Here is a 22,854-nt window from a genome sequence, read left to right on the forward strand (position 1 = left end):
AGACGTTGTATAGAAGGGCCGTTCGGTTAAGACCGTCGCCATGTGGGACAAACTGAGGGGCACAACTCAAACTCAACGATCCACGATGGCAGCCTTCTTGGACGACAACGACGAGAAGATGAACATGGCACTGGGGTATGGCAGCCGCAATGCAGCATTTGGCTACAGTGTCTCCATCAAAGCCGAGCCGACGACGCGACCGCCTCCAGAATTTTTTGGGCAATAGTAAGTAACCAAACCACGAAACATTCCATGGCTGGTTTGTGATCATGGAGCTTTGGGCGGCGTTGAAACTCCGGCTGTGTTTAGCAACTTCTCAAGTTGGAGTGAAGATCGAGCAGAGTTGTTGAGAGGGGCGGTTGCTCCAGGTCGGTGGCACATTGCGGGGCCGGCCCGTAGCCCCCGTACTGACAGGCCTGAAGCTCCTTCCGGTACGGGCTGTTCCCCTCCTGTGGGCGTCACACCTGCTGAGCCCAAGTGGCAGGCGCCCAGGTGTGTCCGTGGCTGGTTGAGCCTTCCAAGGTTCCAGAGAGTTGCTAGGTCAGATGCAGGATTCCTCTCTGGGCAACCACTTACTGCACGCTGTGTCTGGCGTTCCTGCCAGTTGCTTGGGAGTCCACGCAACAGCCCTGGAAGGAGTCAATCCGTATCAGTGATTGCCTTCACAGACGGGTAGGCCTAGCCTGGGGCTTATTGCAGGCTGTCCCTCCGCTCCCTCCACTCCCTTCATTCATCTCATTCGTCTCACTTTATGACCACGGGACACCGCAGCACTTGCACTTTGACTTTTCGCACCGTGGACCCATCCCCCGCCCACTTCTAAGTTGCCCCTCAGCTTCTTTTTGGTTTTGTGGTTTTTGATTCCTTTGCTTACGGACCACAAACCAGCCCAAGCCGACTGCCCGACCGTCTTTGCTGCATCCTTGTAATTCGTAACCGTCATACAGTTAGCTAACAGAGAGCTGTGCAACCAGTTTTAGCTCTGGCTTAAGTGTAGGCTCTGGGGCGGCCTCCACCTCACCAGCGCTGCAGCAACCTCCTCCACGCAACCCGAGTCGTCTCAAGCTTCGCACCACAAACCTAAACCTCCGCCCATCGCCTGCTGGCCGCTCGCAGACTACTCCTTCTCCCGATCCAGACGAGTCGACCAAGCTGGCGACCAAATACAGCTACCGTTACGGCGGCGGCCCCGAAGAAATCTCCCCACCGAGCTCTCCAGAGCCCGAAAGCGGGGCCGCCCGTCGCTACTTGGCTGGCGATGTCTCCCCGATAGATGAGGACGATGGGCAAGATGCGCCCCAGTATGTGGCGACGACTGCCACCACAGCGCCTGCCACTGACAACTACAGCGAAAATGCGAATGATGATAGATTCAACCAGCCAGCGCTCTCAGAACCCCGCTATTACACTCCGACTCCGCCACCGAACCGCGTGCCGACAAGCATTCCTGTGCTACGACGAGAACGCCGAAGAGAGGCAGAGACCCCAAAGCGTTATGGCTGCGATCCAGCCGGCCCCGGTCACCTGCAGCGAAACCCGGCCCCGCAGCAACCCCCGGCCCCAGCCGGAGACGCCCCCCGTTGGGACCCACTCACCGGCGAGCTCACCTCGAGCGCCCGTGGCCGTTCGTCGCAGGCGACTGCGGCCGAATCTGAATATTTCCATGGTCTCGGCATCACCACACAGTCCTTGTCTCAGCAAGACGGTGCGAAGACCACGCAATCGTTTGGCGACCGCGTGCGAAAATTCGCCAAAAAGGCCGCTCATGTGAAGGAGGGCAGCGCAGACCCTGCCGCCGCCGCCTTAACGTCATCCCGTCCGGCCTGGCGTGGCCCAAGCGGCCGCACCGCGATCGTTGACCCGGTGTACGACAATCCTGATGTTGATGTTGGGCCCCTCAAGATTCCCGAGAAGAGCAGCAAGAGGACTATGGGACTTTTGAGAGGTCAAACCCCACCCATCAGCCCTCATGGATCTGAAACGGCGACAAGGGCTACCCCGCGGGATGCCCTCCGGCGAATCCTGCCCTCCTCCCATAAGGACAAGGGATCCTCTGCCACTACCGCCACTCAACCTCCGAGCGCTCGCTACCCAAGCCCACCTTTATTCAACAATCCTGTGACCAACGACGCACCTGCAGTGGCCGCCAAAGAACTCGTACGCGATGGTGGCCTTCCCAGTGCCCATGCAGTCCCAAGTCCAGCGTATTGGAAGCCTGGACCGTCCGAGACGCTAAGCAAACATCGCAGAAAACCACCTCCAGTTAAGACAACCTCCAACCAGCATCATCACCAAGTGTCGGTCTCGTCAGTCTATTCTCAGGACGACATTATCCAGCCCCAACAAGCAGTCATCACGGAGATTCCGAGCCAAGAACCGTGGGTGCAACCACTTTCTCGTTTTAGCATCAGCACTTACGCGACAAGTTACGACGCGGTCAGCACCGCCGGCACAACATTCAACGGCGCAGAAGGCTTCAGCAACAGAGATCAATCTCCTGTCCCATCACTTCCTGCCGGAATTGCCCAACCTCAACAAATGGCTCGGAACGACCGGCCGTCCACGGACAACCATAGTCCTACCACTACTCCAATTCATGATCAATTCACATCCCCCGTTTTGGCCGAGCGTGTCACTTCAACCTCTCCTCCTCTCCAGCCTATGACTAAAACCACAAAGGTCACCAACCCTGCTCTTGTCCGTGCCCAAGCTGTTGAGCGTCCATCATCTCGCGCCTCGGGGGACGTCAACAAATCCCTGCCGCCCGCTCCTCCTGAACAGACTGCCGAAGACCGCATTGCCCTCCTTCACGCCCAGCTCAGCGCCCTGGCCAATCGTCGCATCAACATCGAACGCTCTATCAAGCAAATGACCGAGCTGATGCCTGTCGACACGCTGCTTAGCTCAGCTGAGACAATTCGGCGACGTGAAGAGGAGAAGAAAAAGGTTGAGGCACTAAAGGATGAACTGGACGAGGTCAAGAGAGAGGAGCACGAGCTGGGAATGAAGCTGCATCGGGCCGTCAGAAGACTGGAGCGGGAGGGTCTGGAGACCCCCACGCTTTGGATTCGGCGAGTTACGAGCTAGGGTGTGGTGTGTGAAGCTGTGACAAGTATTTTATTCCTGTCTGACTACCAAAGAATTTTGATCATACTGACCTGTTTATCTTTCTGTTTTGGCTCTTCATGTTGTTGTTTGATCATTTTTGTCAGGGTATTGGCGATACGGTTAGCACGTTTGTGAGTTTAGTGGGAATACAGGCGAAAAAGGGTGATTGTATGAGTGATTGTATAGATGTATGTATGGACTTTGGCAGTTGCCCCTTGCCTTTTGCGGAAGATGTATGTACAAATTTACGAGGAATATTCCATTCACCGTTGCTGTAATTTGTTTTCATTTGTGCCTATTAGACTGCCATCTTGTCTAGACCTGCTTTTGCCCTCTCTTGATTATGGTTCTCATAAGAGCTGAAGAGACGCATTTGTTTGACCGCCATTCCACGCCATTGTTATCCTGTTGTGGTTATAAAAACCTGATAGGATGCCACCAGTAAGTAGGAAGACCACGAAAAACTATAGCGGATGGTAAAACGGAAAGGGTATAACTTGAGTAGTCTACATTTGTATATGCACTAAACCACCCGGCTAGCCCATTTCCCTGATGAGAAAACGCCCTCTCAACCTCGACCACTTTGTCATGATGTAACGGAATTGGAACGAGAAGTGAGGGAAAAAAAAGGGCCCACGAACAAACGGGCTTCTCTTTTGTTTTTCTGTCTTAAATTCATTCCATCCAGTTTCACTTCTGCAGTATTCCCCCATTAGCTCCAACTACTGGTTTCTTTGCGGGTAACGTGGCTGGGATGTCTCCGTCGTCGTCGTCGTCGTCATCCGACGACTCATCGCCCCCGTCTGTCGCTGAATCGCTGGGTTCGGCTGCTGCGGCGACGGTTGATGTGCCCTGAACGGTTTCGCCCATCGAGATGTCACCGTCGTGATCCCGGAGGTCGTGTTGTTGTGCCCCAGTCACGCTCTTGTTGAGGGCGCGGTTGTGCTGGTGGTGAGGTAGCACGCCATTTCCGTTTTGGGTGTCGTTGCGCTTGTCGGCTGCGGCGGAGGCGTCTACTTTGGAAACATCTTTGCCATCCTCGTCGCCTGAGAGCGTGACGGATGTGGGAAAAGGTGGATCGGGCTTAAAGATGGCTTGCTTGTTTGGCGTTGAAGCGACAGGTTCGGGAACTTCGATGCGTGCATCTGCTTGCTTGTAGACGCGTGTCGAGGGCGGGTGGGAAACAGGATCGGGCAGTATTGGGTCGTGGGAGGCGGCAGTGGCGGCCGTTCTTGATAAGCTGCCGCCGATCTCTGCGATGGTGAGGCTCTTGCGTGCGGTTGGCGTGTTATCGGTCGGTGTACTGTCGTTTGCTACGGGAGGGACTGGCTTGTAAGGAGTTCGATAGCCGCCTGCGCCATCAAGGCGGCGGCGTTTGGCTTCGTGTTCTTCCCAGACGGCTGCCGCTGCTCGCGCGGTGTTCACAGCGGACTGGCTGCTCGCACCAATGGTACTAGGCGTCGGGCTTGCAGTCTGGGCCTTATTCCTCTCCTTTTCCTGCTTCAAGAGACCCATGCGTTCACGCTCTGCCATGATCTCGGCCTTGGTACGGCGCTCGCGTAAGCGTACGCCGTACTTCTTTCGGATGATGGACTGTTTTGTGCCAAAGCTGTTCCGGAGCCCCTCGATCTTCGCCTTGCGAGCCCTTTCGTCCGGAATCTTCTCTGCCTCGGCAAACCTATGGGCAAACTGTTCCTCTGCACGTCGGAGTTCTTCATTCATAGCATGCAGTTGCTCCTCCGTCAAGTGGGCATATGGATTGGATGGAGAGTTCGGTGTTGTGGCAGTAGCACGCTTGACAGCGGCAGTATGGGAGGGAGTTGCTGCCTGACCATTCGTGACAAGAGTCTGGAAAGAGAGGACACCAGTCGAACTAGACTGGGGTGTGAGCTCAGCCGACTTGGGGGGACGGCCTGGTCCACGATGGACCTTTGTTGGAGCCTGATCAACGCCGCAGGCCCGGTTATTACCGTGCTAGAATTGTGTTAATGGATGATGGAAGAAGACTAGGAAGCTAATGAGGAATCTTACAAATTGGAGGTCAACCACGTTGGTGAAGCCTTGACCGCAGTGGGGACAAGAGTACTCAAAGCCATTAGCGGTCGGTGGAATCTGACTACAGACGTTATATCTCATATGCTGGGCGAGGATTAGCATAGGTAAGAAATTGTCCATCAGGTGTCCAGCGACAAGAAACTACTCACGTAGTCGTAAGCAGAGCTGTAGATAAAAGTGCGGAAGCACTTCAGGCATTGCATTCGCTGCTCTGCAGCTGGATATGGCATTGCCTGGCTGGGTTGTGCGGGGTAAGGGGCCGGCTTGGTAGAGGCTCCGGGAAAGGCCTCCTTAGGGATGACGCGCTCGTGTTGGTCATCCTGGATGATATCCGACGAGTCATAGCCCAGACGTTCTGCTTTGGCTAAGGCATTGATGAGTGGTTTAGCTTCAATGGTAAGCAGCCGTTTCTCCAGGCATTTGTCAAGGAATTTGTCGCTGGCCTTGCTGATGATGAGGTCGGCGACATCATCGAGGTCTTCTGCAGTGAAGTGGCCAATAAATTCATGTTTGGCCTCTGAAACCAGCTTACGGCCAAAATCTCGGACTGCGCGCTGAGCGATGCTGGGTGCGGCATGGTGAATGGAAGCATTAAGCTGCGTAGTAAGTTAGCCATGGTGAGAGTGCCAGACAGGGACATAGGGGAAAGCCCTGTGAATGGAGCCATTTGTGTTTATAAGCTTTGTAAGGTTGCAGGGAAGGGAGGGGGGAAGGAACAAAAAGAGGAAACACATTTTGGAAATGTAACCCCTGAGCCTCAGATGGGTAAGTTAAAGTAAAAGATGTGGCAAGTTGAGGTCAGAATGGCAGAATGCCCTAAGAAGTGCTGCCGATGTGTGAAATAACATAGAGCAAGGTGGTGATCCCAAGAGCATACAACGGCCAATGGGTAGGCTGCACCTATGGTCCCATGAAGAGAGCCTCTCATGCTGCACCTTCGTCTGAAGAAGCAATGAGAGACAATACGCTCTTTCCAACAGAAGGCATTTGACAAGTTAACACTCTTGTGAGATCATGAATGGGTGCAAGCTTTGAGCGCTGCTCTCAAGATACACAATGAAGATGGGAGCTTGAGACTTCTCGACTCCAAGAATGGTTCACAATCCTGAAGGGGGAGGGGCATTCGGTGACAGAGCATGAGATTGCTATGGGAGAACATGGGGCCTTGGATGAGAAATACTGAAAACAAGTGGAATCAAAACGCCCTCGGCCTTGGGAGGTCACGCTGCAGCTTGGGGAAAAAAAGAGTATTACGTGACCTCTGGCGTCGTCACTCCACCCTTCCAAGCTGAGGGTAACAAAAGTGAGTCTGAAAAGAACGGGTTTAAACGAAGAAAGCACTGATTATGATAGATTGGCGAAGTATCAAGCAACTCTGGACATACATATACAAAAACAATGGGATGAGAGGGTTCTGCATAACATGATGAGTTAAAACTGATGGGCGTCCTCACTTACAATAAAAGCTTGATGAAAGTCAGAACCAATCAAACACTTTTCCCAATGGTCGCGCACTATCCGACGAACTGCCTCTGGCAAGCTTTGCTGAACAGCATAGGTAAGACGGGTGCAGTCGTCAATGAATTTGGGATTGATACGGGCGTGGTCCAGACTCGGCGATGGGAAGCCAACCGCCTGGGGCTGCGGGCTCTGCTGGGCCTGGGCTTGTTGAACCTGTTGGGCCTTCCGGACGCTGGGGGGGTCCATGATGATGGGCTTGGTAATGGGACCTCGGGGAGGGCTGGAAGGTGGCAGAGGGGTATGCGGCTGGGAGGGGGGCGGGTGTTGATAATGATATGGTTGTTGTGGCGGTTGATGATGAATCGCCGGCAACGGGGGCGCAGATGGCGTGGTCGATAAGTGAGTATGCTGTGGAGGATAAGGATGCGACTGAGGATAAGCTGGCGGATAACTTTGCGGGGTCGAAGAAGGAGGAGCAGGAGCAGGCTGTGGATCATTAATCTGGCATGATGACGGCGGTGGGTGTTGTGGATGTTGAGGATGAGTATGAGATGAAACTGGGCCGGGTTGCGCGTGCGCAGCTGGAAGGGTCTGGGCGATGGGTGCCGCTGGCGTCTGGGGCTGCAAGGGTGTCTGCGATCCTACTGAGCCTACTGACAGAGTCGATGAGTGAGATTGGGATGCCACAGGGCCAGATGCTGGCGGCGGGAACGGTGTCGATGTGGACAGCAATGAGCGTTGCACGTGCGGTTGCGCATGCGGTTGCCGTTGTGGTTGTTCCAGTTGATTGCACTGCGGTGTCGGCGAGGGCCAGGACGGTTGCCCCTGTTGATCCAGTTGCGCACCAGCGGCATCAGCCGGCTCCCGGCTCTGTGGCAGCGGTGGGGATTGGCCTGTTCGCATACCCGTTTGGGCGGCTTCAGGCGCTTCGATTCGCTGAGTGCCCTTCTGCACCTCCTGCTGCGAAGCCTGCGATTTTGCCGACTGGCTCCGGCTCCAGTCTGGATGATCATGCACTGTCATCGGGTCGGTCCAGCGCAGCCGGGCTTGGTGAGTTGAAGGAGCTGCCAAGGGATATCGCGTGCCATTTGGGTCGCCATCTATTTTCATCATGTGTTCGGGAGCTCCAGTTGCTGGGTGCTGTGAAGAAGGGCTTTCTGCCCGACCTGCCGCTGCTCCAGACCCCGTTGTTTGGGCCTGTATGCTGCCGTTCCCATCCACAAATGCTGGGTCTTCTTCAGCTGTTATTTTTGGCAAATTGTTCACTGTACCCCTGGGTCCAGGCTCTGGACAAGCTGGTGAAGGTGTTTCTGTTTGCTGCTGCTGCTGCTGCTGCTCCTTCTTAGAGGCCACAGTGGGAGTCGCTTCGTGATTGCTCTTGGTTTCATGCTGCCCGGTGACGTTCACAGAGGAGGTGTTGGCAGCAGGCAAATCCTTCATCACAGTTGTCACAGACGCAACCCGTTCTTCAGCTGAAGGACTTGCGTCATTGCACTGTACAAGTGGCCCTTTCATCCTAACTCTGACTTCCAGGTTTCAGCTCGATCTTTTGCAAGCAATTGCACACTACCTGTGAATGTGCTCCCTTCCCAGCCAGATCGTCTTACGAAGAGCAAAAATGTTAAGACTTTATCCCGGACCTTTTTGTGAGACCTGACACCGGCCTGAGCAGTAGCTTCTGTGCTCTTGCAAATCACAAACTGTCGAGAACAAACAAGAGAGTGTGTGAGCCGAATAGGGCCAGCAGCAACAATGATAACTGGTACCTGCTGGTCGTCGGTAAGTACGCACCTAGTGTTCCGAGTACCAAGCTGTGGGCTGCATAGCCAAGTTTGGCGGAACAATGCACAACTAGACCTGTTCCTACGTCGTAATGTAGGTGTGTCAAGAAAGAAAACCAAGCCGTATCCACGAGACGATGGTGCAGCTCACTCTGTCCGTTCTGTAAATGGACTGTTGAAGTATGTCGAAGCTGTCAAAAAACTCTGGGCGTAACCGTACTATAAAGTATAACGTTCTGAATCAGAATTCTTACTGCCCACTCGGTTAAAATCAAGGGAACATGTTTAGCTTTTATAACAGGACATTAAGATCTTTAATTAAATCAACCGGCGCACCAATCCAGCTCAAATCTCCAGCTACTTATATGCCCAGACATGGTTTATTTGCTAATTCATTTGTTACATTTCCCTTTTTTCACATGCGTTTTGATTGGATCCGTGCAAAGTTTTCCTAATTCGTCCCCACTCTCTGACAACACTAAGTATGATGGAGTCGTGCCAAGGTCGATATCTGCATTCCCCATTGGTTTTTTAGAGCCAAAACAGCTACCTTCTCTGTAAGATTTATGCAATATCGCCTATAGTACATTTCAAGCCCTTTTGCTTCGAGGGTCCGGGGTGTTGAAGTAGGGGCTATCCTCAACTCCCACAGACAAAGCATTGACAAGCCAAGAACTCAAATATACCTACCTGCTTGGGTACTTCCAGGTAGCTCATCCAACTCTTAACAGTTGATAGATGTTTTGTGGTCAATGATGTGTTCTCGGTCATCCAGAATAGAAGTAAGATGTATGCTATTTGTAGGTTGTGTACTGTGGTCACTTGCTGTGTATGACGGTGGACATGCTCCGGTAAGACGGGAGAATCTGATTGATATGATTTTCACCTCTGCTGCAACCACTGCTAGATTGGTTGTGTTTCTTGAATTGTGGCAGCCAATTTGACCGACAAAGTCATTAAATAGGCATTCTGTTACGCGGAATGCGCACACTGCGCCCCCATTTCTAGAGATTAAACAACCAATGTCCCACAGATTACAGACAGCAATATCTAAAAGTTCTTATTAGACTAGTATAGTGCTTCTTAAGGTAGGTCGGTCATGATGCAGGCAAGGCTGAACAGCACGGGTTCTCTAAGCAACAATGGCAAAATATGTAAATTCCTAGTTAAATTGCAACCTGTGCTGCTTGATGGTCATATTTGACCAGGAAAAACATCAAGACTCCACCGACCGTAACGCTGGTCAACCCTGTGTGTTCACCAAAACACTGACTGCTTCTTTCAGGCAGCAACAAGGATGACAGTCTTTTACCTGCCATAGAAAAAACCTCTAAACCGAACATCATTTCTTGACTGCATTACTGTTGCCTGACAACCAATCGGTAAACTGTTGGGAAGTATCAAGTACCTAGGTACCTATCAACTCTCCCACTCCTCTCAGACTTGCCGGTTCATCCGGCTATTTGGCGGCGAAGCTCCACCGCATCCCCTGGCAGCATGCCAAGATTTCTAAGGAAAATGTATTGATGCTAAGACAACCTCTCTCCATCTATGGCAGGGTCCACAACCGATGTCGTGCAGATGTGCAGATGTGGCTGCAGATCCAGATCTGCATCTTCAGTGTGAGAGCCCACACCAGGCCCCACAAACAGGCAAAGCTCCGAATTGTGCTTGTAGCTCACTGCCCGCTTGTGTTTTGAGGCTTTCTCGATCACCCTTGAGCTTCACCGCCAACACTCTGCCCAGAACTGCTGGCAGATAGAAGGCGGCTAAATTCACATATATTGTCCATGTCTTCGAGAGAACTTCAATATTCATACTCCACCATTTCCATGGAGGTGGTTGGTTGGGGAGGGTGGCAGATCCCCCTGCCACCGAATTTTCCAGTCAACGACGGGATGCTCTCCCACCACCTACCACTATCCTGGACATGAACGCATATCTATCTAGCTGTTGATCTAGCTAAATGGGATTCATTATTTTCTTCAAGACCAGAGCCCATTCTTTCCTTTCAATCAATCCCTTGCATCCCTTCAAATACACATAGATCGTGTTCCTACAACTGCTCCTTCATCGATAGCTGGCAAACCGAAATTGAGGTTGGCCAAAACATTGTCCTTACCCTGTCTCCATTTTCAACAATTTCGTATGAATTGCCAGTCCGCGGAATTGAATCCAGAGGCCGTGGACTATTTCCACGAGCAACATGTTCAGTCGTGGCTGTCGACGGAAGCTCGGATTCAAGTGGGCCTGCTGGCTGGGGGTCCAGCTCTGGTTTTGAGGCTCATCCAGGGTCCTCCTCCGGGACTTAAGTCGGATCTACCTTCTCTCTAGCAAGCCCGACTGTCGGGCATGTGCTTGTCACCATCGTGCATGCGCTACCGGCAGTACTATTGTTGCACTCAGCCGACGTGATTTCTTTGGCCGCACAGCAGGTCACTGAGGCTGTTGTGGTGACCAAAACAATCCAGGTTGTTAACCTCGGGCCTGAAAGCCCGGTCCCTGCCAATGAATATACCAAAACCCCAACCTTAACTATATCCTTGATATCTTTGGCAAGGTCAACATTATCTAGCCTGAAGACTACTGCAGTTCTTTCATATGAGACAACTACTAGTTCAACAACGACAGCAGCGAAACCAAGCTCACTGACGTTGTGGCAGCCCCACTTGCAACCACAGGGATGCCAAGTCTTCTCACTTCCTATATTAGCACCAGTACACCTAGCAGTACAGCTTACAGATATGGGAAGTTGCATGCACCATACTATCCTCCGTGGAACAGTACTGTGGGCAGGAGATCTCATCAAAGTCCGTAGCCCTTTCAACCTTGGGTTTGACCACCACCCAAGAGCCTTGAAGGCAACTCATAAAGGTCAAGTATGCTGCGATCACACACAGAAGATGCTTGGATGAGACGATTAAATCGTTTTACTGACGGATTTCCTGTGGAAAAAGCAGCCATGAGATTGTTGTCATCCTCTATTTGCTTATCCAAGCCTTCCTGAGCTCAGCGGCGACAAGCAGCATGACCTATCTATGAGACCAAGGGTCATTTCGTCGTGCCTGAAAAATACTTTGAAAGGGGCTTATATAGCTTTCCATTGTCAAAGTACTCCATATCTTGGGTGCTCAACTTCTCACAACATAGTCACCTCAACAACACACAACTCTCCATTCTAAGATCTCGCCTTGGACCGCATCGAGCTATTTCTCTTTTGAGCACAATGCATCTTATACCTCGCGTTGCTTTTTGCTCTCCAGGCGAATGCCCTTGGAGGAATATCGAATATGAGCACCACAGCTCATCTTGCCGGGATGGCAATGGCCACTGAACAAAAGCATTCTTCAACTCATTCCTGGGAAGTCTCCTCTAATAATCCCGACAAACTCAGTGAGACAATGTCACCAGGATATAGGGCTGAGGTTGCACGACTCGACACATTTGTGTTACTAGGTTGGGTCAAAAGGCCATTGAGCGACCAAGCCCTAGGAAAAGTGCTAGTCAATGCCTGGCTTCATCATGCAATCATCCAGATTGTCATGAGAACTGAGCACAAAGCACTCTGAAACATCACAAAAGCTGAATCAATCCGATTCTTCTCCCGGCCACATGAGAAGGTTGCCTGTGTTGATGCTCAGAGTTACTCAAGCTATATCGCCTCTGAGGAGGAGATCACGGCTGGAATCGTCGACTCTTCTGAGGTTTTACCATCATAAAAAACCTGCCCCTGAATAACCCATGCATCCAGGTTGACTGGCCATGCCATGGGCCTTGCCCTTAGCCTGATTGCCAAATGAAGGAGCTCACCATTCGCTATGTCAACAGTCTGATCATGGAGGGCGAAAATTGCTTCAGTGTATTGAGTTGGAACTTGGCATATCCCCAAGTCACTGACTCGCTACATCGGCGATGGCTGGTGCCTTACTGAATCTTACTGTATGTGCGATGTTCAACAACATTATTAAGGTTTCTTTGGACGTGTTACCCCTGTTGACTCCTTGTGATATCCCACGGAAAGCATCAAAACGGAAAAAGCAGGGAAGGAAGGGGCTCTCACACCGACTGTGGATTGCTTATCATTGGAACACAAGATGTTGGAGGAGCGTTTGTCCATTTATTTTCTAGATGGCCACGCGTAAGCTGACAATAGGGGATTCCTGGGGCTTTTCGTTCGCCGACCCAGTGAGGCAGAATAAGTTGCCAACTGGAAAGAAAGTGCTGCAGGCCTGAAAGAGGATGACGATAGCTGAGTGTATATTCCCCCAGCGAACACTATTCACACAATCATCCTTGGTGTGCAGGGTGCCCTCATTAATGCAAGACACGACGGCAGCAGCTTCCCTACTCTGTAGGAGACATGATGCAACACCTCACCCAAAATTATTTGGGTGCAATACCGCGCAAGGTTGTCCTCGATACACGCGAGTACTTCTCAGTAGCACATTTCCATGAACCGAATTTCTAAGCCATTTTGAAACCCTTGGAATAAGGATGCATGACTTCAACGCAAGGCACAGATGGACATGAAGAGGTCGAGGATTTACACTATAGCATCTACTTCACCAACATGCTCATGCGCAGCTGTCCCAGCCGCATTACCATGCATTTTCTTGTTCCTGAGAGCTGCTATGGTCTTCTTTCCGCTCCAGAGTTGAGCTGAGAACGATTGGAGCTATCCCATAGAATGCAGTGTACGCTGGTTGGAGATGAGAGAGTCAGGGCGCTCAGTGAGTCAGAGGCACCTGCAAGATATGGAGACCACTAAAATGTACAATTTGCTCCTTATCTCTGGCAGTAATGAACTCACACTGCTGATAGTTCAATGAGTGGCCCTTTAATAGCATGTTCGCTATGTACAGAGCTTGGTCCAATGGTCTAGCATGTGAACTGTATGATGCATATTAGTAGCTTCTCGGTGCTGGAAAGAGAAGTGCGGAAACTTACCGGGCGTGGGCCAGGAACGACATAATTAGCCAAGTTGGTGTTGTAAATCTGCCATAGAAACGATGGTTAGCTCAGAAAAAGTTTTGCTGTCTTAACTTTTCCACTCATGGCTCACGTTGACAGTGTATCCGGGGTCAGTGGCTTTGAATGCTCCTGGGATATAGGCGGTTGGAGATGGGTTGGCATTGCCGCCGTTGATGACCTTGACCTGTGCACAGCTAATGTAAAACTGGGTTCCATATTAGCAAAGAGACACATACGAGAAAGGAATCAATTCAAGCACACCTGGGGAGCAGCTCCGGGGTTGTGAAGCCCAAGGCTCTGGATACGCAGCAGGTACTCGCCGTTGGGAATGCACTTGGGAATATTGTATGTATATGAGACTGACTCCAGTATCAGTGATTGGTCTTTGGAATATATCTTACGAAAGGGCACTTACTTCTTAGAGGCCAACTATTCCCGCTCGGACCCCAATCATGAATCTTAAACCACGGCCCGCTGCCATCATAATCCTCCACCTTGTTGGGTGCCTTAGACATATATAGCGAGATAGGCCCAGCATGATAGACCGCCGTGTCCAGCGTGAAGGTGAACTCGCTTCCTGCTGCCAGCGTGATGGTCTCAGTGCCGTTGCTGACCTGCCCGCCAACGTTGCAGCGCAGATCTGTCGATGACAGATCGGTTACGGGACCGTTCTGCAGCCATGCCGGGTTGGTGTTGCGCCGGATGTACTTCCATGGCGGATATGTCACACCGTTGGCAGAGAATTGCTGGAAGATGTAGTGCGCTGAGGCTACATCGGGAAGGAGGGCGGTCAAGCTGGTTGCTGCTAGAGCAAGGGACTGGAGTCTCATTGTGGGTGGTGGTTCCTTTGAGCCGTGCGTTTGTCACTGATGAAGATTGTGTCTTGTTGTTTGGAGTTGAGAAAGGCAGGAAACCAGGTCTAAGGCTAAGATACGGCATGGCAGTGCGCTTATATGAGAGTTCAAGAACCTCATGTTCGGTAGTTGGTCCTGAGAGTCAGGCTCTCCCCCGGAGTTTAGAAAGTGAGTATGATAAGCCATTCCAGTGCTCAGATGCAGCAGCAATATTGCAGTCAAACTCTATTTTGTTGTTTAATCCGTGGAGTAAATGCTTACAGGAAGTCACAAATTAAACTTAAATGATACTGAGGTTGGAGTCGGAGTTCTGGTTCCGGGCATTGATCATTATTGTGAAGCGCCCGGCAGATGGATACCCAATTGGAGGAGACAATGGAAGAAGAGGATGTTGAAGAATCAAAAACGGTCAAAAAGACGTAGGTTGTGATCGTCCTAAATTGCGTGCATTTTTTCTTAATTGGATTCGTTTTGCTCCTTCGCTGCTTGGGACGCCCTTATAGCTGGGACTCGATGGATGATGCTGCACAAGATATATCAACCCTGGTGGAATCGAACTTTCGTACTCACCAAGTGCCTCATAGAAGCATAAAATATGGATTTCCGTACCTGACCCGTGCTAGGTATTCAGACCCAGTAGGGAAATCCGCTTCCTCGGCGCCGGCTCTTGGCGGTTTCTCGCGGGCGGCGGACCGCAGAATGGCGTTTTCCACAATCTCCATAACCGAATCGGCTGCGTGATGGCGTTCCGAAGCCGACGTTACTGCCAACATTCCCTTGGTTCCATCGAGTGGAAGTCGAAAAGTACGACTGCCATGTGGGAATTACCAAACACCGTCTTGAACTGTTGCTGAACTGACCCTTGGACTTTACATCAAACCCCACACTTTGTCTCTCACTCCCACCCGCACAGAGTCACAGCCGCAGCTCCTCGAAGCTCCAGTTCCCCTTGGCAATACATTGCATCATCTAGTGTAAAATCCCGAACACCACACCCGGCCACGGTGTCTTCCGCTCCCACAATGCAGAATGTCACCCCCGTTATCCCCGAACCGCAATGGGGCGCGCTATCCCGAGACTGGGCGAACAAGCTAAGGACTACAGTGGAGCCTGAGGATATCGTTTACCTAAAGGTACCTTCTGTTCCATTTTTTATATTGTCGTCACCAAATTCAACCACGTCATCCGCGAAACCACGGGTAGCCCGCCAGCCTCGATTTTGTCCGTCGAGGCCAGTCGAGACTAGGCACTTCATCCCTATCACGAAGACTTCAACAGGGCCGCATACGCCATTAACAGCATCGAGGATTCTTCGTGGCCATGTCACCAGCAAATGATGGTCTTCCACCAGCCGCTTCGCTGAGCTATGGTGACGGAGAGAAAGGCGGGCCATCGCAGCAGCCGACTTCGGAGGAGTCGGAAGTAAGTGATGCTGCCGTGGCAGTTCAAGAGACGGTAATGGGCCAGGACCGCTCGTCGAAACTTCCCTTCTCGAAAGCGCGATGTATTGTGCTTGTGGCTACTCTGACTGGCGCAAGCTTTCTCAATGTGAGAGCAACCTGGCGCAGATTTGCCTGCCCAGCTTCACCCTCTTGGAGTAGGAGATGATGTCAGTGACTAACCAGATCACAACAGAGCATGTCAGGTCAGGCCGTGGTCATCATCCTCCCGACGATAGGAGAAGAATTGGATATTCCAGAAGCCCGTCTGCAATGGATCTTGTCAGCCTACTCCCTCACGTTCGGCTGTCTGCTTCTTTTTTGGGGCAGACTAGCCGACATTTATGGGAAGCGCAAGATCTTTGTTTTAGGTTCAGCATGGTTTGCCGTTACAACCCTTGTTAATCCATTTTTAAAAAACGAAATTGCATTCGATCTATTCCGTGGTCTGCAGGGCTTGGTAGGTTTGAGCCACAGCTCTTTATCGGATTGGTTCACTTTGAGGAGCAACTTCTCACAAGACTTAGGGGGCTGCGGCAAACGTCCCAACTGCTATTGGCATCTTGGGGAGCACATTCCCGCCGAGCAAGGCCAAAAACTATGCCATTAGTTGTTATGGTATGGTCACATCATGCCCCATCCCACTATTGTCTTTCCTAGAGTGAGCACTGACCATATGGATACCTCTCCAGCCGCCGGTGCTCCGCTGGGCGCAGTAATTGGAAACGTTTTAGGTGGAATCATTGTCGAATATGTGTCATGGAAATGGGTTTTCATCATTATTGCTCTGGTGGCATTTGTAATCTGTGTGGCTGCCCTGTTTACCATTCCTCCGCCCCCTCCCAGCGCGGTAACAAAACCTGAAAGCTCGCAGAGGCCTTCTGTGGATTGGCTCGGCGCTGCCTTGATCACAGGAGGGCTGTTAGCCCTCTTGTTCGCACTCACGGAAGGAAATATTGTGGGATGGAGGACTCCTTGGGTGCCCACCCTCATTGTCGTGTCGCTCATCCTCGTTGCCCTTTTCACTGCCTGGCAACACTACCTCGAGAAGACAGGCAAGCTTGCCCCCATTATGAAGGTCTCTATCTTCCGGAACACAAAGTTCAGTGCTGCCATGGCGATCATGGCACTCTTTTTCAGCAGCTTCAACGGTTTTTTGGTTTATGCAACATATTTCTATCAGGATTTTCAGGGGCATTCCGCGCTACAGACAACATTGCGCTTCCTTCCAACGGGTATTATGGGCGTCGTCACCGTCGCGATCGTTTCTCAGTTGTTGGCCCGTATCCCGACCTACCTCTTACTGGCCATTGGAAACCTCTGTGTAGCCGTCTCGCCGCTTCTTTTCGCTGTTCCCATCCCGCCTAAGACAACATACTGGGCATGGTCATTTCCGGCCATGGTTTTGTCCGTGTTTGGAACAGATACAACGTTTCCGTGTCTCGTCTTATTCACAAGTCACTCGCTGCCACAAGCTGACCAGGCTATCGGCGGCGCTCTAGTGAATGCCATGGGCCAGGTTGGACGTGCCATGGGGCTCGCAGTGGCAACAGCCATTCAGACAGCAGTGATGGCCAGAGAGCGTGGGGTCAGTGTTGAAGATGCTGGCGAAATGATAGAGTGGGATGAAGCAACGTTAGCAGGCCTCAGAGCTGCCGAGTGGTGGAACTTTGGTCTTGGAGTCGCTGCCCTATCTGTGGTTTTAATCGCCTTCAGGGGCACAGGTATCATTGGAAAGAAAGGCCATGTAGCGATCGGTGGTCCAAGGCCCGCTAACCCTGCAGCTACATGTGATGAAGAGAAGTAGAGGAGAGACAAGCAAACTAGATACCAATATTTAATGCTTCTTCAGGAGCATGGAATGTCTGGCTTAGCTGACTGCATGACTGAGCTTGGGCTACAATTTGCCTAAAATTAGAAAATGAAATATTTCTCACAGAGCTTTCAGACCATTTTGAATCTGTACACTTAGATCTACCACTCTATAGTAACATCTAATTCAACTCAAGCCTTCCTCCCCTGTCATTCTTACCATTTCCTACAGCATGAGACTGATGTCACATCCTGTGAATGATACAAACCGATATGAGAGAAGTTCAGAATAGTAATGGCTCCAGCTGACAGTCTCCCTCATATGGAGTTGCAGGTTGTCTTCTTTAAACCTGTTGTCTTTATATGTGCAGCTTCCACGAATGGTGAAGCAATTGTCACCGATAAACACAAAGGCAATAAATAGCTATCATAAGTATGCTCGATTTCTTAATGTCAAGCATTATAACTTGAACTTGGCCAGCATTCTGCATAGTATATATGTATATACATCTGTACTTCAACATATATGACAACCTCAACAGATTTAATGGGATATATGGCTTCTATTGGTGCGCTTCTAGTACCAAACTTTGATATCCTTAACAAGCCCCTCGACAGCCATTTATTGGTGCGCATATATGTGCCAAGACAGCTTCCCAAAGGGAATCACATAGAGATACCGATCATCCACATTCTACAACAGCTTTAGCAGATGTTGGTTCAAAGATACTTTTCATTAAAGGATCACAGCAAGGTACCATGGTCGGCAGTTCCTTTCCCCAGATCTCGTTGTTTCTCGGACAGCCCCGGACAAATATTTCCCGATCAAGAAAAGTGGGCCCACAATTCCACCGTTGAAACGCTTCGCTGTCCCAGCTACCTGGTTGAGGAGTGTGCCGCACCAATGGTGACGAGCTGTTTCACTGCGCAATGCAACACTGCCGAGAAACATGAGAGGTATGTTAGTCTCCAAACGTTCACACAGGCACACTGGCATTGTACCGAAGACGGAGTTGGTGCCCCGATCTTTCTCTGTCCAGTATTATCTCCGAATCAAGCATGTATGCATCGCGATCAATTACTGGTGGAAAGACTATCTTCCCCGTCCAAGCCACATGCCCTCCGGCAGTGAATGGGACCTCCGGTTGTTAGTGATGTCATGATATCTCCTTATCCTCAACAATATCATGAACGAGCAGCTATATAGAGGGTAATGAATCATGTATGATTCAGAGAATGAAGCTTCGTCATCACGTCCATCGCATTGATCGCTATAGTTCACTAGGAGCTTCTTCTCGGCAACATGAAGATTGCGAAAGCTGACCTTGGCTGTCTATCGACCATCCTTTCACTGTTTGCCTGGACGCTTCCTGGGGCTGAAGCCGCATGCAGTCTCCCATCTACATACAGATGGACATCGACTGGTCCTCTGGCTGAGCCCAAGTCTCCTTGGGTTTCATTGAAGGACTTCACCTACGTGCCATACAATGGCCAGCATCTTGTCTATGCCACCACCTATGGGAATAACTGGGGCTCCATGAACTTTGGCCTCTTCTCCAACTGGTCCCAGATGGCGACGGCAAGCCAAAATGCCATGTCCTTCAGTGCCGTGGCCCCAACCCTCTTCTACTTCAAGCCCAAGAACATCTGGGTTCTTGCCTATCAATGGGGCCCAACAGCCTTCTCCTACCGGACTTCGACCGACCCGACCAATCCGAACAGCTGGTCATCCATTCAGCCACTCTTCACTGGCAGTATCTCGGGCTCTGACACCGGCCCTATCGACCAGACCCTGATTGGCGACGATAACTACATGTACCTTTTCTTTGCTGGCGACAACGGCAAGATCTATCGTTCTCGGATGCCCATCTCCAACTTTCCTGGCAACTTTGGCAGCGCTTCTGAGGTCATCATCAGCGGTCCTCGCAACGACATCTTCGAGGCAGTCCAAGTCTACACTGTCACTGGCCAGAGCAGGCCGACCTACCTAATGCTCATCGAGTCGATCGGTGCCAATGGCCGGTACTTCCGCTCCTACATTGCCAATGACCTCAACGGCGCCTGGACTCCCCAGGCTACCAGCGAGAGCAATCCCTTCGCCGGCAAGGCCAACAGCGGCGCCACCTGGACCAACGATATCAGCCACGGCGATCTGATCCGCTCCAGCCCGGACCACACCATGCCCATCGACCCTTGCAACCTTCAGCTGCTGTATCAGGGCCGCTCACCGTCCAGCGGTGGCGAGTACAACCGTCTGCCCTACCGGCCTGGTCTGCTCACACTTCAGGGTGCTAACCCTGGCAACGGCGGCGGCAGCGGTTCGCCGACGACGACCAGACCTCCTGCTACGACCACTTCTGCTGCTCCTGGTGGGACGGTGCCGCGTTGGGGACAGTGTGGCGGTATCGGGTACACGGGGCCGACTAGATGCGAGAGCCCTTGGACTTGCACCTACCTAAATGACTGTAAGTGTTCCACTATTTGTGGTGGAGATGCAACAACGTTTTGTGACTAACTTAGGATGTTCTCTAGGGTACTCACAATGCCTGTAAGAATGTAGACCAGTAGCAATTGGCAACCTCAACAGCCAATTGACTATCAATCTGACCCGGTCTATTTATCATGTTGGAAAGGGACTAAAAGCCCTTGGTGTTGTCACATGGAGCTGATCTATTTTTCTCGTATATATCTTGTTTAGGGTACATGTGTAAATATCTTTTGAAATCCCGAAATCGAGGGATGACACGCAATTTTGTAGATTGTGTGGAAAGAACTTCAACAATTTGAATTGTATGTCTGTCATCTTTTGGTCAATAGTAATAGGTGTGAACATCCTCTCTTTGGGTCCTATGAGTTAGCATCCAACCACTCGAGTGAAATCTTGTTGTAGGACGATGCATTCGAAAAAAGCAGCTATGCCGTACCTTTGACGTAACAAAGGCTGTCGGAGTGAATAGTCTGTAGTGCCAATTGAAGTTGAATGAATAAAGGTGTTTGTTTGAGGTATATGGCAGGGATAGCAGGCAGTCTGTGTAAGGGTTGTTGCCTTTCATTGACAACTTTGTTGTGGAAACCAGTGATTGTTATTGGATGTCCATTCAATGATAATTAAACCTCAACCTACTTGGCTTCAAGGCGTTTACACCTCTCCAGAATTTCCAGTGTCTCTTGCTTGAAATTCAGCTCGCTTTCCAACAGTCGACCTTTAGGACTCTGCAATACGACTTTTGACACAAGTCTCAAAAATTCTCAAAAGAGAACTCCTGGAGATGAGCTCTCCCGAGTCGGACGCTGATACAACAGGCTTCTCAAGCCCCAATATTTCGCAGTCGACTCCTCTAAATGTGACGACCGATGCTCAGGCCAACAACACTCCCGATACAACTCCCTTATGGTTACCGGGTGGTCAGAGCACAGAGATGTTGAAGTCTACTCAGCACTGTCCAGGGCTGGATATGCATATTAACGACCAGGAGAAGAAGAGACTTGCTGAGATCGCACGATACGGACTCAATGATACGCCATCAAGGGTCACGAGGGACATTCGATCAGTTTCTTACCAGCCCTCTCATGTCGCGTCTGCGAAACACCTGGGAGATCAAGCAAGCTTGAGCGAAAATATTGGCCTACGATCTCAACTGCAAGACAATGGCGATCATGAATGCTCCTCCGTGACATTTTCAGGACACTGGAAGGCTTTTGGGACAGCATCGCAGAACCTAGCTGACTCGGGAGCTCAAGCCAACCCTTGGAGCGACGTGAGCTTTTCGCCGAGGGCCACATCGGCGAGCTTTTCATCTAATGCTGTGCGGAAGCAGCAAAATTCTTTCCCTTTTCCGTTCGCTTTTCCTCTCCCACCCCAGCATCGTCGACCGCAGTCAAAGCTTCCACCTTGGATCCCCACAACTACTGACTCGAAAATCACGGTCAACAACAACAACAACAACCAGAAGTCGAACATCATGGAGGTCAACGATAAGCTATCGCCGCTCGAACTGCTAGGTGAACGCGATGAGCCTTCGTATCCTGATCCTTACGCGAGTTTATCGCCACCGACCCCAATTCAACTCCTCCCTAATCTGTCCGATGGTCATGATTTCGAGCGAGACTTGGAGCTGCACAAGTATCTCATCCAGTTGGCCATAGACAGCCCTTCCTCACCGACTTCTACTGGCGGAATCCAGTTTCTCAATCCCCTCTCCACAGGCAATCTACCTCTTGACGCAGTGGCAGCTAAGTTACGGTCGCTCACAGCTACTCCGGCGCTGAGTGGCGACTACTTGTCGACGGCGGCGAAAGAGAGCGAGGAGATATCGCATCTGTCAACGACAGCGAAGGAGCCGACGACTAGTACTGCTGTGACCACATCCCTTCAGCCCTCGGCCAACCCTCCCATGATTCCGAATTTCTTTCACCCCATGAACTGCCACACAGCACCGCGTCGCCCTCTTGGAGCCAGAAGTCATTACGGGGCAGGTGGAATCACGGCCGAAGAGGCACGACAGTTGGTATTGCGAGGGTTTTCGCCCAACTACCGGGGCGACCCGACGTTGGCGCGCAATCAGTCTGCACTTATCCCGCCCGAGGCCAATTGCAGCTTGTTCCTAGTGGGTCTGGCTGCCGACATTACTACACATGAACTTTTGTCTGGCATTCGAGACATCGGACGCGTATACGCAACGCACATTAACCCTCCCGATCCTGCGAGGGGCCATGTTAGGAGCGCGGCCAAAGTTGTGTTCTTCGAGAGAAAGGCTGCTGGTTAGTAGTTTTTTTTTTCCCCATCTACTACTCCTCTTTGCTATGAAGCTTAGCTGTACCGACCGACAACACTAACCCATTTACTGTTTAGAGCGTTTCTACAATCTTTACTCACTGACCGGCTTTTTCACCCCAAACCACCCTGATTTGCGTGTCCGCGTGACTTGGAATCGCATTCGCTCGGCGGAAATGGACGTTGGCGGCCATCGCTCTCGTGTTTTGCTCATCAGCGGCCCTCCAACGATTGCTAACGAAGAGTTTCTTCGTGCTTATTTGGACACAAAGCTTCTCTACCAAGTTGATGAGGTCATCACCCATGGGGGCGAAGGTGGTCGTGTCCTAGTCGAATTTCGTTTTGGCAGTTTCCGTTGTCAGGCTGAAGCAGCCCGAATGGCTTTGATGCGGGAGTTCGGTGATGTTGGTGTGGTCTGCGAATACGGTGGGGCTTCCCCCCCTCCTTTTTTCGTTTACTTACGAGCAGCACTAACATCTCGGTTTCAGGATGGGACCCGTGCGACCGCGTCACTCCCGATGAATAAAGAACAACAAATTGCTACGAGAGACTGTGAAGGATATATTCACTTCGTCTTTGTAGCCAGGATAGAGTGATTA

The 22,854-nt window shown here is 51.1% G+C and overlaps 4 protein-coding genes and 1 pseudogene across 5 annotated transcripts; 3 read left to right on the top strand and 2 right to left on the bottom strand.

Annotated features, from left to right (window-relative positions):
- Positions 1–85: 85 nt before the first annotated feature.
- Positions 86–3,087, top strand: CTHT_0034710 (annotated as a pseudogene; the record flags this gene model as incomplete). Its single annotated transcript has 3 exons — positions 86–225; positions 415–492; positions 975–3,087. Coding segments are annotated over 3 exons (2,331 nt in total).
- Positions 3,088–3,798: 711 nt separating this feature from the next.
- On the bottom strand, positions 3,799–8,064 carry CTHT_0034720 (uncharacterized protein; the record flags this gene model as incomplete). Its single annotated transcript, XM_006693841.1, has 4 exons — positions 3,799–5,082; positions 5,140–5,247; positions 5,313–5,759; positions 6,622–8,064. The coding sequence occupies 4 exons, from the start codon at positions 8,062–8,064 to the stop codon at positions 3,799–3,801; spliced, it is 3,282 nt and encodes a 1,093-aa protein (XP_006693904.1).
- A 5,219-nt stretch (positions 8,065–13,283) lies between these two features.
- CTHT_0034730 (uncharacterized protein) lies at positions 13,284–14,206 on the bottom strand (the record flags this gene model as incomplete). Its single annotated transcript, XM_006693842.1, has 5 exons — positions 13,284–13,295; positions 13,353–13,400; positions 13,468–13,581; positions 13,638–13,735; positions 13,792–14,206. 5 exons carry the CDS (start codon positions 14,204–14,206, stop codon positions 13,284–13,286), a joined length of 687 nt encoding a protein of 228 aa, XP_006693905.1.
- A 1,046-nt stretch (positions 14,207–15,252) lies between these two features.
- Positions 15,253–17,476, top strand: CTHT_0034740 (uncharacterized protein; the record flags this gene model as incomplete). The annotated part of the gene is made up of 5 exons (XM_006693843.1): positions 15,253–15,363; positions 15,530–15,778; positions 15,866–16,057; positions 16,197–16,287; positions 16,362–17,476. The coding sequence occupies 5 exons, from the start codon at positions 15,253–15,255 to the stop codon at positions 17,474–17,476; spliced, it is 1,758 nt and encodes a 585-aa protein (XP_006693906.1).
- Positions 17,477–18,784: 1,308 nt separating this feature from the next.
- Positions 18,785–22,781, top strand: CTHT_0034750 (uncharacterized protein; the record flags this gene model as incomplete). The annotated part of the gene is made up of 5 exons (XM_006693844.1): positions 18,785–19,946; positions 20,014–20,029; positions 20,738–22,242; positions 22,334–22,681; positions 22,744–22,781. 5 exons carry the CDS (start codon positions 18,785–18,787, stop codon positions 22,779–22,781), a joined length of 3,069 nt encoding a protein of 1,022 aa, XP_006693907.1.
- Between the last annotated feature and the right edge of the window lie 73 nt (positions 22,782–22,854).

Source organism: Thermochaetoides thermophila, assembly GCF_000221225.1.
Source record: "Thermochaetoides thermophila DSM 1495 unplaced genomic scaffold scf7180000011816, whole genome shotgun sequence".
Lineage (NCBI taxonomy): Eukaryota > Fungi > Ascomycota > Sordariomycetes > Sordariales > Chaetomiaceae > Thermochaetoides > Thermochaetoides thermophila.